General features: G+C 40.7%; 1 protein-coding gene across 2 annotated transcripts; it reads right to left on the bottom strand.

Moving 5' to 3' along the window:
• Positions 1-4,224: 4,224 nt before the first annotated feature.
• mat2aa (methionine adenosyltransferase 2Aa) lies at positions 4,225-15,173 on the bottom strand (the record flags this gene model as incomplete). 2 transcript variants are annotated; one of them, XM_084105131.1, is made up of 9 exons in its annotated part: positions 14,876-15,173; positions 9,112-9,189; positions 8,893-9,015; positions 8,598-8,710; positions 8,360-8,503; positions 7,441-7,659; positions 6,915-7,097; positions 6,142-6,275; positions 4,225-5,945 (listed from the first exon to the last, which is right to left on the bottom strand). In XM_084105131.1, exons 1-9 carry the CDS (start codon positions 14,964-14,966, stop codon positions 5,843-5,845), a joined length of 1,188 nt encoding a protein of 395 aa, XP_083961257.1. In that variant the 5' UTR covers positions 14,967-15,173. The 2 variants fall into 2 exon arrangements, with proteins under 2 accessions (XP_083961257.1, XP_083961258.1); XM_084105132.1 differs by lacking the exon at positions 4,225-5,945 and having other exon boundaries at positions 6,138-6,275.
• Between the last annotated feature and the right edge of the window lie 219 nt (positions 15,174-15,392).

The following is a 15,392-nucleotide window of genomic DNA, read 5'->3' as shown; positions in this document are numbered from 1 at the left end:
TATTTTTTTACAATTACTAGTTGGAAGTCAACAGTTTCTATGGTACAAGAATGCTCACTCTTCAGGCCCTGGTACCAGAAAACGTCTCGGTTACGTATGTAACCCTCGTTCCCTGAGGGAGGGAACGGTTCTGGGAACCAGGTCCGGTTGGGCCAGTAAGGGGTAACTAGCAAGACCTGCTCCTCTTCCTCCCTGACTACAGTGTCTGTGCAAGAAGGCTCACTAGGGGAAACGCATACTTGCGGAGGCCCCGGGGCCCACTGTGTGCCAGTGCATCCGTGCCAAGGTTGCCCTCGGTCAGGGAGTAAAGCAACTGGCAATGGAACGAGTCCGGAGAGGCACACAGATCTATCTGTGCGGCCCCGAAGTGGTCCCGGATCAGCTGGACCAGAGTCTCTAGAGTCCACAGGCTGTCGTGAGAACTTGTTGGCGGCACGATTGAGCAGCCTGGGGATATAAGTGGCACAAAGCGACCTCAGATACTTCTGACTACATAGGAGGAGATGGCGGGCGAGTTGCGTCATGCGAGGGGAGCGTATTATTACAATTTTTAACATTATGGCATGTGTTGAAAAAAAGGACATTGATTGTGGTTACTAGCCACATAAGGAGTAAGAAATGCAAAAATACTAAATACAAATGCCTTTTTCTTGGTGGGGCAGTTAAAGGGTTAGAAATAACATGTCAGTATAGCTTTGGTTTGCAAAGTTGCATCTGAACAAACCTCAAAGCTTATGGAACAATGTCCTTTGGACAGATGAGACCAAAGCGTAGATGTTTGGCAATAATGCACAGCGCCACGTTTGGTGAAAACCAAACACAGCATATCAACACAAACAAGCACGTCAAATCCCAACTGTCAAGCACGGTGGTGGTGGAGGGCTGATGATTTGGGCTTGTTTTGCAGCCACAGGACCTGGGCACCTTGCAGTCACTGAGTCGACCATGAACTCCTCAGTAGACCAAAGTATTCTAGAGTCAAATACAGAAAAAGCTTGGCTGAAATGGGTCATGCAACAGGACAATGATCCCAAGCGCACCAGCAAATCTACACCTAAATGGCTAATGCCCACAAACCTCAATGAACGGAAGCACATTGTAAAGAAGAGCGGGCCAAAATTCCTCCACAACGATGCGAGAGACTGTTAAAATCATAAAGAAATTATCACCTCAAGTTATTGCTGCTAAAGGTGGTTCTGCAAGCAATTGAATAATGGGATGCACAGTTTTTTCCACACATGGCTTTATTTTTGTTACATACATAATGACACAGTGTAATATGCCATGTGTTGTTCACCTGAGGTTGAATTTATCTAATTTTAGGACCTGCAAAGGACCAGATTATTTTTTTTTATGTTCTGATACAAAAAAACAACAAACATAATTTAATCAGGGTGTACTTTCTTTTTCACATTACTGTAGATACAAAATAATCTGTTGTACTAATTACAATGTTTTACTTTTGCCTTTTAAAATGGCTTTTCACATCTTTTATGTAAAAAGATCTGTTGATTAAATAGTCTTGTTGTGTCAGCACATACTTCCCTCTTTTATTATTTCATGTTACACATTCATATTTTTTAATTAATAAACAAACAGCTTCCAACCGTGAATAGTCGTAGGGTGTATAGGGAACCTGTTTATTGACTTCTAACCTGTGGTATTTCACCCTTTCACCAAAACCTTTCTGTCAAAAGCCACAGTGAATAGAATGATGGGATAAATATTGGCAGCCGTTGAAAATAAACCGAGGCATTTCTGAGGTAAAAAGTCATATCAATAGTTTTCCCCTCTCAAGATACCATCACAGTGGTGAGTTTTTCAAATGTTTGCGGCTCCTTGATGTGTGATGCAGAATGATTTTAGCTTTGCGGTTTTACACTGCAACTATGAATTACACATTTGCCTAAGATTTAGGATGCAACATCAATCCACTCATTTGATGATACCTGCATGAAGTTATGTTTTTTTAATTTCTGCCACAGAAAGCTCAGTGTTACTGCAATCCCTCATTTATTACTTTGTACTGGAATGAACATTGCAAGGCATTCTTCCCCACATTTCAAGTATCCACATTCATTTAAACCTGTTTTGGGGGGGACATTTACACAACATTTTCAAATAAAAATGGAAAATGTATGCGTTTTGGCTGTTCATTTACTTAACATGTTTTAGGGGCCTGAAAACAGGTTTAAAGTGCAAGTTTTTGAAAACTATTGTTATAATCTCTGTGTAAACTACAAAAACATGACTTTGTGAAAAAAGTGATGTCATGAGCATGCACATGTTCAGTCTATAGGTCACATGTTCGGTGCATAATGTTTTTTTACAAAGCGGCATCGCCATCTACTGGCCTGGTATGAATACAACGCTTTACGTCGTGTTTGCGGAAGCATGTGAACAGGGATTGTTTTCTGAAACATTTTTCAGTCTTTAGTACATTCGTGTAAATGTACCCTAAGCTAAAGGTAAAAAATGCATAATTTTTCTAGCATCTCAAACTTTTATGTGACCTCAAAAGGTTCTGTATGGTAGTGTGACCATATGGCAATATTTTAGGTGTGTTTGACTTCATACAGCGCTGTGCAGACCAACCAGCTAGAGTTTCCACTTGCAGTCAGGAGTTGAAAACTGAGCCGTCAAGTCGGACACTATCAGCTTCCCATAGCGACGCTCACGATGTTTGCGTAGCTTATCACAGTGGATTAGATGCAATTGTCAAATAGACTTCTCATAAAGAAACTGAAACACTTTTCATGTACTGCTTAATACAGCACCATCTTTACAAGATGGAAGTTCAACAGCCTATACTATTTAAATACCAATAAAGGAGGTTATTTTAAAAGTTATTTTGATAAACATGACAGTAACATTATGGTTACATATGTTTTTACGGTTATAAAAACACTGATTTAAGTATTAGCGGAATAAACAATACACATCATTGTCATCAGTGAATTCGGCCAATAATGGAACAGCCGTGTCGTCATCAGCTTGTGCAGCCGCTCTTGAGAAGTCACTCTCGCTGTGCTTTGATGCCATACGTCACAGCGACGTGGCGCCTGCGCCGTCTCAGTTCGGACAGTTTCTAACTGGCATGTACTGATTTGAGCCAGACGCTGATCAGTCTACTGCACAGCGTCACATTAAGTCGAACACACCTATTTTTACTTTCTTACCTTAAAAAACAAAACAAAAATTTCAGATCATTGATGGAAATAAGCCACACTTTTAAGTATCCAATAACATGCTATATTTAAGCCATGTGACATGAGTTCCCCTTCAAGACAACACTTGCAAACTTAAGAGGACCCCTGCTGATGTGCTCCACAAGTTTCAGTGTTTCTTCTGCATTGGTTTTGTTTTAAAGTTTGGGGTCATTAAGGCTATTAATATTCAATTAGACTCATTCCACAAGGATGTAATAAAATTGATCGAGTAACGTTACAAAAGATTTCCATTTCAATTAAACGTTCTTCTGAACTTCATTCAAAGAATCCTGAATAAAATCATAACCCAGTTTTCACAAATATTAAGCAATTTTCAGCACTGATAAAATGTTTGAGCAACAAACCAGCATCTTAGAATGATATCTGAAGGATCATGTGACACTGTAAACTGGAATAATGATGCTGAAAAATCAGCTTTGAATAGAAATGTTATTATAAATTCTAATATTTTACGAGTTTACTACCTTTTATCAAATAAATACAGCCTTAGAGAGCATAAGAGACTTTTCAAACACATTAAAATCTTAATGACCCAAAAGTTGAAAGGCATTGCACTCATGGAATCAATAAGATTTATATTGACAAATTGTATCTAACTATTTGTATCCTTTCACACAAAAATAAATATTGTTTTATGGAGAGGTCAGAAGAGTCACTAATTCAGGAGTCATTTTCTTACGTTCTTAGGAACAATATTGTAGAACACATTCACTCAATTTTAGTTTGTAGTTCCAAGAGTATAGACAATCAAGAAACTAAACGCTCGATTCAAAAGATTTAAAAACATGGTACAGCCATGTGGTGGCCTTTTCATAACCTTTTCCCCCATTATTGTTGGAGACATTTTAAATCATGTACCATAGACGGTTAAGATTTTCAGGTCCTATATTGTACCCTAACCCCGAAAAGAGCTGTAAGTGTTTAAAATGAGGGAACAAGTGGAAAACCCACCAAATGAATGTCAGAAATGTGAAATATCATAAAAACAACAGTCTTAAGGGTCAGAATTTTTATTCAGTTCACTGATATAAGGGACAGAACCATCATGGAGCATTGAAAGGATGGAAATTCAGGAGTTTGCTGTGGATACACACTTATCACGAGAGGAGAATCGAGGGGAAAGAGAGCAGGAGAACAAAGGGGAAAAGGGAAGGGGAGTGACAAAGGAAAAGAAACGATAGAAAAAGGCACTTCTACTCTTTCAGTAACCAGTCTGATGCACCAATCTCTGGAATTAAAACAAAAATATATAGTGCGAAATAAGAACAGAAGATGAGCTATATATAAAAAAGACTGCAACCCAAGCGCACCCAACAGAGAGAGCATGTAAACGAAGCCGGTTTCTCTGTACAACACCGGCCAGACTCGCTTCTGTCTGTGGGAGCACCGGGAGTCCTGAACGTAAAACGTGTGCGTGAGTGCGTATGGACAGTCTTCATCTATCTGCCTTTACTCTCGTAAAAAATAAAAATAAAATGGTCACAGCTACCAGTGCCAGCCTGTGGCAAGAGCCCAAAGCTTTCTGTAGGACACCAAGGGAAGACCGCAGGGCCGGCACATGGGACATACACCATGACTACGGTGTTCAAGCAAATTAAAAAAAAAAAAAAAGTATTCATTGTCTTTAAAAACGATTCCTTTCATGTACAAAACGTAATAAAGGCAAATCACACCTTGAGATCCTGGGCTTTTCTGTACCGACGCCAAGGCTCAAGAGGATCACCGAGCAAATATTAGGTTGATTTTTCAAGTATGGAGCGATTCAAGAGGCGGAGGCAGCCCCTCTGGGACGGCGAGGGAGCAGGGCTTCTCTGTAGCTACGCCCGCTGTCGCCGATCACAGAGAGGGAGTGCTTTGCCTCCGCCGTGGTCTAGTAGGATATCACATAACAGCTACCAGGAAGATTAATCTGGAATCACCATTGAGACCACGGAGAAGGGGTTTTGGGGGAACGGTTGCATCACCAGTCCCGCAGACGCACAGGGGTTGGTAGCAGCTTCTGACTTCTCTGTAACACGTCAGAAATAAAACAACACGGCCTGCGGCGACCAGGAAGAAACCATCGTGACAGTACACATATGTTCATGTAAAAAGTCTCTTAAAATTTCTCAATCCAATCCCTGCACTATGTAACAAACACATTCGTGTTGATTCTGACCAAAGATGTTTTGATCCCATTTGTAATGGTACACAAAGTGGTGGACCTGGAAAATGGTAAGCATTGGATCTCTTAGTTGGTAAAACAAAAAATAGAGGGGTTAGTGCTTCAGCCAGCAATGCATAGCATCACAGAACAACCTTTGACCCCCATTTGTGCCATCACTTGATCTTTTAAGCAAGTAGGTAAAGGAAGGAAGGGCCGAAGAGAGAGGGGTGGAGAAGAGGGCGCATAAGTCAAACAGAACAAAAAACAGCCACCACAGATCTTTCGAAAACAACACAGCAAAGAACAGGGTTTGAGGAGAGAGTCGTACGGGGAAGGGAGTTACCTTTGGGGATGGGTGTGAGGTTAGGAGTGAGGGGTTTTGGTACATCTCCCCCCTCCGGTGGGTTAAGTAGGTTTCTCTGTAATGTACACCTACCGCCCAAGGAAAGGAGGGGGGGTTACAGATTTAGTATTTAAGCTTTTTGGGAACTTCCCAGGGGAAGGACTCACGGCCAAAGTGGCCATAGGCGGCGGTGCGCTGGTAGATGGGCTTCTTCAGGTCCAGCTCTCTGGAATTGTACAGGAGACAGAGTGAGACAATTGCCACGCAGAAAGAAGGACGTTCAGTCAAACTCAATTAACTTCTCTAACGTTAACTGTGCAAGACCAAACTCTGGAAACACGGGAGCAAATACCACAAAGTTGACTGGGGAACCGTCAAACCGAGAGGCAGCGGTTGGGCCGCCCCTGGGAAGCACGCTTTACCTGACTATGACACCCGGGCGGAGGTCGAAGTTCTTCTTCACGATCTCCAGCAGCTCCTTCTCGCTCCTCTGGGAGGTTCCATAGTGGAAGATGGAGATGGACAAGGGGTGAGCCACTCCAATGGCATAAGACACCTGAGGAAACAGGTAAATGACTAAGACGGTCTTCAGGCATGAAAACAGGTCAGGGGTAAAAAAGGTGAGAAGGATGCGGCAGCCACATGAGGCTCGCGAGCCGCGCAATGAATAACACTGCACTGTTCCTGCTCGCTCAGCGCTCACGGCGCCCGCGCGCGATATTATCTCGCCCACTTCTATGTCAAAATTAAAAATAATGACATTGGCAACATCGCTGTCTGTATCTGACAGGACAGTTAACATTGTAAGCTAACTTACCTCAGGCTTGCTTTCCGACGTGCGGTACTTTGTTCGGCAGTGTGTCCAGTTGTCAGACTCGCGGTGTAAAAGACTTTGAAAACATTTCTGCCCTAACGTTACTCTGACTTGTATTGGCTGTCATGTTTCGGAATAAGGAATGATGATTGTTTTTTAAAGCTGCAAAGTTTATGGTAACTTTATAGGGGATAAATGCTGGCCTCGGCCTCCGCCTCGACCCCCCCCAATAAATATTTTCTCATCGGATCTGCACAAATCACGTAGGTGACCCTTTTAGGTTTTAAAACGGCGAATTTCACCGAAAGGTGAGGAGTTTTCATGCCTGGTCTTATTCCTTCACTATTAACTAACACAAACGAAAGACTAGCAAATAATCACCTGGACTAGAACACGCTTGCACAGATCAGCCTTGACTAGAGACTTGGCCACCCAGCGGGCCGCATAGGCAGCTGAACGGTCAACTTTAGTGTAATCCTTCCCAGAGAAAGCTCCGCCACCATGAGCACCCCAGCCTCCGTAAGTGTCCACAATGATCTTACGGCCAGTCAAACCAGCATCGCCCTGTAAAACAGTATGAAGCATATCAATGTTTAAACAACCACAACTGGGGAAATAAAACGTGGTAAAAAACATGCATGTATACACTTCGAAATACTCCCAGGGTTCCCACATCTTTTACCAAAAGAATGACTATGACTGGATTATTGTTAAACTAAAGAAAAACTGGACAAATAGAAAACTAAAACTGACCTAAAAATACAATCCAAGTAGTAATATAAAAAAACAAAACAAATAAAATGACAAAAGAACACTGCTAAATTAGCATAAATAAAAACCAGCTTGTCATTTCTATGACCATGGGAACCCCGTTTGAGAGAACTGCATGATTAGTTGTGGCTTCAACCTGTGGGCCTCCGATGACAAAGCGTCCGCTGGGCTGCAGGTGATAGATGGTGTCATCGTCCAGGTAGACGCTGGGCACCACAGCTTTCACCACCTTCTCCTTCAGAGCATCACGCATCTCATCCAGACACACTACTTCATCGTGCTGAACAGACACTACAATGGTGTGCACACGCACAGGAAGCATGGCGCCACGGTCCTGCCTGTACTGGACGGTCACCTAGAGCAAAACGTAACATCAAAAGATGAGCTGAAAGGTTGAGATCTATTTAAGATGCAGGAGCACAGCATCAGTCCTACAGTAGTAATACACTACGGTTCAGAAGTTTGTGGTGAATAGCATAAGATTTTTTTTCATGTTTCTGAAAAAAAGCCTCTCACTCACCAAAGCTGCATTTATTTGAGTAAAAGTTGTGAATTAAGAATTGCGATTCTAACAATATTGCGATTCAATATTGCAATGTATTGCGATTTTTTTTGTTTAACCCTAGACCATGGGGAAAAGCTAAGTCATACACTTATTCAGACTGTACATGTATAAGATGAGTCATTTACAAAAACAATTCATCACATCTTTCTGAGTTTTATTTCAGAAGCATCATACAACACTACATTCTCTTGAATAAAGATTTAATAACAAATAACATTTAACATTAACAGTCACTATAATGTAATCGATAAACGTGAATGGAAAGTGTAAAAAAGATTATTTTAAAAATTGAATTTTGTAACATCATAAAATATATTTAACAATCACTTTCAATTTATTGCATTCTTGCTGGAAAGTAATTATTTCTTAAAAAAAAAAAAAAAAAAAAAAAAAAAAAAAAAAGTAAAATCTTACTGACCACAAACTTTTGAACTGTAGAGTATTTTCACCCCCAAATTATTTCTAACAACATTTGTAGGTCTCGTCTCACCTGGGTCTTGGAATCAGGTCGCAGCCAAGGCAGGGTGCCATTGCGGCGTAGCTCGGCCATTTTGGCATTCAGTTTGTGGGCGAGGACAATAGTGAGAGGCATACACTCCTCGGTCTCATCAGTGGCATAACCAAACATCAGGCCCTAAGAAGCAAAGTCAATCCAGCAAAGAGCTCGTTTCTCTGTTCATATGCAAAGATGCGAGTTGGTCTTGAAAAAGTGGTCATCCAGCTCTTACCTGGTCTCCAGCTCCTACATCCTCCTCACTGCGGTCAAGGTGAACCCCTTGAGCAATATCAGGTGACTGCTGCTCAAGAGCCACAAGCACGTTGCAGGTCTTGTAGTCAAACCCTAAAAAGTACAATAAAATGCTGATTAAATTATTCTACCCAAGATCTAACTGACAGTTCATACGAAATAGTAAACCAGTACATTATGCATTGTAGTAGGTTATGCAGATATTATGCACACAGGAAACGGCACCGAGAGTTGCATGGTAGCCCCATTTCCCTTGACATTTAGAGCCGCTATACCTTTGGAAGAGTCATCATAGCCAATGTGCCTGATGGTGTCCCTGACAACCTTCTGATAGTCCACTACAGCATGAGAGGTGATCTCACCGGCCAACAAGATCATTCCAGTCTTGGCGACAGTCTCTGCAAGGACAGATTGATAGGGGTTAGGACTCACAGTAAAGACTCCAGTAGCAAGCATGAGGAAAAGTGTGCAGGAAAGCGTAATTCAACACTCACCACATGCTACTTTGGCATCAGGATCTTGTTTGAGGTGGGCGTCCAACACAGCGTCACTGATCTGGTCACAAATCTTATCTGGAAAAGAGGAACAAGTGCTCAAATTTAAATCAGCAATTTAGAGTGTAGAATTCAGTGTAAACGAGACTCAATTAGGCTTGTGCGATATCATGATTTTTGATCATGGACGATTAAAATGTCTCCACGATCTGCTTTTGAAGAAATATCGTGGTATTGTGCTACAGTGCATTCTATCAGTTGCAGTTCTGGCGCCTACGTCTCAACATACTATACAACATTCACATCACATGCTAACGCAGAGGTAGTTACACTCACGGGACACTGCAATTCACAAAAGTTCATTATTTGCATGCGCTTTAAAGCCTTGCTGGTTAACCATTTCATTCGCATGCTGATGCCCTCTCCTAATATGCACTTTTCTGAGCGCACACACCCGAAGTGCACAGGCACTAAAAGCCTGTCAAACAGCACCTGGTTACTGGACTAAGTTATCTTTTGAGACTTATTGTGCTAATACTGTCAAATACACACATGGTTTACATAAACACAGTTGGTTATGTCTAAAGTGAAAGTAAATATTTAAATTTATATGAGTGTATATTAGATGCGTACCAGTATTAAAGTAACAGTAGCCTAATAGTAAACATGCTGTCGCTTATCCTTAAAGGGATAGATCACCCAAAAAATAAATTCAGTCATTTACTCACTCCGAAGTTGTTTCAAACTTGTATTAATTTCTTTCTTGTGCTGAACACAAAAGATGGTATTTTGAAGAATGCGGCTGACCAAACAGTTCCTGGTGCCCAGTGACTTCCATAGTAGGAAAAAATATACTATGGAAGTCAATGGGGACCAGCAACTGTTTGGTCAGCCGCATTCTTCAAAATACCATCTTTTGTGTTCAAAAGAACTTACTTTCAACAGAAGAAACTTATTCAGGTTTTTTGAAGAACTATCCCTTTAAATGTTAATAAAACAAAACAAAAAGAGCAAATCACTCACTGCTGTTGACTGAGAACTTTAGTAGTAGCTTTAATAAGAATCAAGGCATAATTTATACACTGAAATCTATATGGTGTTTTATATTTATACATGTTAATTTAATTACTTTAAATTAAATTGCTACATTTAAAAACCTAATGTAGCTGAAAAAAATTAAGCACTGTTCATTTCATTTGCATATTATGTAGTGCATCTTTGTTCTTATATTTTAACAAAGAAAATGACATTTTTATCTTTGCCATTTTTTTTTATTTTATATTTTGTTTCCTTGTTAGGCTGTTTTTAAAATGGGGAAATGAGTTTGGCTGTAATGCTCAGTCACTTGCAAAAATAGTAAAACCAACATAAAAAAAAAAAATCTTGATAAAATTGTGGTTTTCCTGAAAAAAAAAATCGTGATGACATTTTTGCCATATGGCCCACCCCTACGGCTCAATGTAAACCACAATCGCCTCCAGTGATGGGCATAACTGGATTCCTGGATGACTTAAATCAAGTAAATTAAATTAAATGTATCAGGGCTCGAATTTCGGTGTGGTGTAGCGCATAATTTTACTAATTTCGGCAGGTTTCATGCTTACAAGGCGGGAAATTCCTGCAAACATTTATTCAATTAGCTTGTTGGTTAAATGAGTTAATTCAGATTATCAGATCAAATCAGCAAAACTTTAAGAAAGCGTCACAAGCAGTGAGAGTGATTCAGCACTACAGTCTTCTCTCTCCCTTTCAAAACACGCTTCACATCACCATATCGTCTGTACAAGCAAGCTACACACTGCGATACAAGACTTTCGGGCTAGTGTTGCATTCAGTAGTACTCGCGCGCTCAGAGACGGGTTTCCGAGTGCTTTTTCGCAGGCTTATTGTGCTTAAATGGTCAGAAACGCACATAATTGTCAAAATACCCGTCTTGGTGAGTATTCACAAACACAGTCATTGATATCTAGTTTAGTTTGTTTAATTTTTTAACGGCGTTAGCATCAGGGCTATTTACATTGCATATTATTTGCAAACAAGCGGTGGTGCCTTAAGTGAACGTAAACAGTTTAGAAAGAAAATGCACGTGTATCAGTATTTTGGATCTGTGCTCTTAAAGTGACAGCAGCTTAATAAACCTGCTGCTGTCTGTGTCATCCATGTTGATCAAACAGCATTAATAAATTATTTATCTGCATTAAATGCATTCAATTTCTGTAGTATTCCTGTACCTGAATACTGTTAGAACTACCTGAAAACCTTAAAGCACTTCACTTCATTTGCATTTCTATTTTATTGCATTTATTTGCGCTTCTTATTAGTTCTTTATCAAGTAAATTCAATTCAAGGTTTAAATCCAGCTTCCTTGTGCAGTGTTAAACTCATGAGCAACAAATTTACCCAGTTGTAAAAACACAAATACATTTGAGCATACATTTAGCTCAGATAAAGAAGCCCCCTTCCCCCCTCAAAATAAGTCCATGTGTATAAATATTTAAAACTGAAATCATTGCCAATACACCAGTCTCCTCATGTGATCATTTAACAAGGACACAGAAAAGGAAGTTGCTATTGCCGCAGTCATCCAACAAGTGGAGCACATCAGTTTACTGCAGTACGGCCTTCTAGTGGAGGCACTGGCAGGAATGCCCTCGCTGCCACTCCACTGCAGCCCCTGGAGTAATGATCTATATTTAGGGCAGAGGTAAGCCAAGCTAATCAGCCCTCCCCCCACAGCATCAGTACTGACCTTAGACCTGTGCTGATCGCATTAGAAAGCACTGTGATGCCGTAGCCAGGGGCAGTGGAGCGAGAGGGGAAAGTTCACAACACGTGTACAGGTGTCAGTCAATGATACAGCAGGCAAAACATGACCTGCCCACAAGTATACTTTACGAGAGTACACAAATGCGTGGCCAAGTATGTGATCATGAACAAAGTAAACTTTCTTTGCTGTGGCGGTAACAACCCTCAGTTACCCAAACATTAAATGTCATCGAACTAGTGCTTGCTTGACAAGACTCCTTCGACAGTCACTTCAAGACGGTAGTTGACTTGATAGAGATCACTGGCCATGTGTTTAACAGACCCGATGAAACGCTGCTTTTGGTTCATTTACGTTAGCTTGGAGACTATCAATGTTAATGTAATGCTAAATGTAAATATGACAACCTGCACTAACAGATCTGTCCAATTAAATTAGAGAACAGGAATGCCCCTCCCCCTAACACCACATGCAAACAACTCAGAAACCCACTGGCAGTTCAAAAAAAAAAAGCCAATCAAAAACCCTTTTACAATAATACAAATAATCGTAATTACAAGCATCAGACTTGACTATGAATTCAACAAGGACGTGAGAACCACTCAAGAACAGAAGTACCAAGGATTGTCATCCTGTAATTGTTTGTTTTTAACACCATGCCAGCTTCTGTGGCTATTTTCATGTAGAGAAAAAATTAAGGTAAAACTATCAGGCGTTTAAAATGTATGTTTGCTAAAAACTCTTTTTAACTGTCAAAAACTTCAAGAGTTAACTGAATAAAAAAAAGGCTTCTCGCAGGGTTAAAACCAGCAGTTAACCCTGTAATAAATCATGCCTCAGTGATAAAAAGTTGAGACGGCAAGACCATTTTGGTGGATGATCTTGTATTAAAAACTTGTCATCCTGGAACAGCCTATTCTGCAACAGGTTGTCATCCTGTAGTGTGTAACAGTCAGATTACAGAAGTAAAAACTCATTCATTTTCTCCAAAGGGGAATAGATTAACATCAACTTATAAACCATTAAAGAAAGTTATAATCTCCCTACACTCTCAAACTACTTAAATATTTGTGTATACGCAAGGCTTGCAATAACCATTTCTTATTTATACTGATATAATATAAACTGTATATACATATACAATCATTGATTTATTTCCATTACATTATTTGCAATGCTTCATGGGATTCAAAGTTCTTTCCCTCATTAAAGTTAATCACAGTCTTGCACTTTTGTCTTTTTGTCTGATTTTCAAATAGTTTGCTTCAAATCAAAGTTTGCAATATTGTGATTCACCTTGTAGTTGGTTGGTTTGGTTCATGGCTTATAAGTCTATAACAGACTTTTTAAAGATACCCATGTGGGAAAACACTGTAAAGGTTTCCCTCTATTATGGTAATTCTGACAGCATGTGAACGCAACATATGATGTTCAGGAAAGAAAACTGCTGCATCTGAAATCACACACTTGGCAGAACACATACTGGATCAGACTTAAGACATAAGATGAAGTAGGTGTGCAGCATAAACATTCAGTGTGCAATAACCAGTTTGGTCTTTGAACTGTGATGTAATAACTATTGACTCGGGTGTTACTAAACAAGTATAGTTTAATCCCAACTTACAAGGGGTTCTCATTGTTCTTGGTACCTATGGTACCTATCTTGGCACTCACACATGAAAACTACTGCCTGGCTCACAGTTCTTTATCGTAATCATTCATGAACTCATTTTATGGAAATGAAGTAGCTCGTGAAGTAGCACACCACTTGGACACAGGCCGGGGACTGGGCGAGGGTGTCTGCTGATTAAAGACCCCAAACACCCGTTGACGTGTCCAAGTAGCAGCAGAAGGTGTGTGTTGTAACTGTGGTCTTGCGGAAATGAAAGGCATCAATAGGACCTACTGCATCCGCTTAGATTCCCGTGTGGATAATGTTCGCACACGGTTTTATGAATACTGCGTACTCATTTGACGTACTGCGTTAAATGCAGCGCAAAAGGCGCGAGACGCGTCGCAGCGATGGAAGACGTCCGTCAAGCACATATGTAAAATAACAAAACACAACACCAACATGCAAACCGCGAGAAAGCACGCGTGCTGTGTGAACGACATAAACTTTATGAACGCAGCGAGACGCGATTGCCTTCAGATCAAGCATGTTTCGGGCCTAAAAGGTGCGCTGACGCAATAGTCGGGGGCAGTTGAGCGAGGAGGAAACTTTACACCACGTGCAGGGGTGTCAAAGACCCAAGGACGCCAAAAATATCATACAAACAGAGGCTTATAGAAGGCGAACAAAACACATCGACAATAAACATTTAACGACGATTTCATTTAACGACGCGCTTAGCGGGTACAAGTCGTTGATCTCATAGGCCATTGAATAAGGATTATCAAGAAATGTATTAAGCGGAAAATGATCAATAATTATTGGAACGGAATAAGTTCAAGGTCTTGACGAGTGAAATACGCAACGGGGAAAACCGGCAGAACAACAACACGCGCAGTCCGCATTGCTCATGAACGCGTGTTCCGCGAGCCCGCCGATAACATGGCCACCACGCGCGCGCAGCCTTCACACGGAAACATAATTGTTAAGAACCGATATATAGAGCATACTATTGTTTATTCATTTTCTATATAAAACCGAGAATAAAACGATGAATAAGCAGTTTAAAGCGCTCGTGGCCTATATTCGCAAGATTAGCCTTGGGCCGAAAATCTGGTGACTCCGCCGCGCGTGGCCAAGGAGACAAATACATCCCACATTAACGAAATCAGCGCACATTAACGAATAACGTCTTTTACTGGTCACATAATGAGAGTATGATAAAATAGTCACGATGGCAAATGTTTCAGGTATAGAAATGCAAATTATTTAGCAGATGCTATTAGCACGTGCTAGCTGTGTGGTATCGCGCTAGATCGTGTTTACCTTCTACACGACCTTATGAGACTAAAATCCTATTGAAAACACAAGGATGTTGTGATACATACCAGGGTGTCCTTCACCGACAGATTCCGACGTGAACAAAAAGCAGTCTTCATCAATCAGGGAGTTATGAAAACCGTTCATTTGCCCGTTCATGTTGGATGTACTGTTGCGCTTTTCTAAATCGGTGTATGTTTCTCGCGCTGGCTTTAGCGTGTTAGATTCAGATTCTCTCTGCTTTTTAAACGTCGGTCTTAAAGGGATGTTTCTGGTGATGTTCTGCCGTGGACACGCTGTGTAGACTTGACCTCAAATGATCACGCGAGCCACCGGTCTTCAAGTTTATATCCCTCCCACTTCTCCCCAAACTCAAGCGTCACTCGGGCGCGCCCCCGTCCGTCTGGCTGTCAGCCAATCAGAAACGACGTAAGGCCATAGAACGGTGAGCAGACAAAAGAAGGCCCTGCTTTGTATACAACATTTTACAGAAATAGAAAGCATACTAAATGGGATTATTATTATTATTGTGTACCATATTGATATATAAAAAACAAAGAGAAAGAACATATTGCCATTCTTTGT

Source organism: Abramis brama (genome assembly GCF_963993115.1).
Source record: "Abramis brama genome assembly, chromosome: 25".
Classification (NCBI taxonomy): domain Eukaryota; kingdom Metazoa; phylum Chordata; class Actinopteri; order Cypriniformes; family Leuciscidae; genus Abramis; species Abramis brama.
The sequence above is the reverse complement of the archived record's forward strand: the minus strand, read 5'-3'. Positions and strand labels throughout refer to the sequence as shown.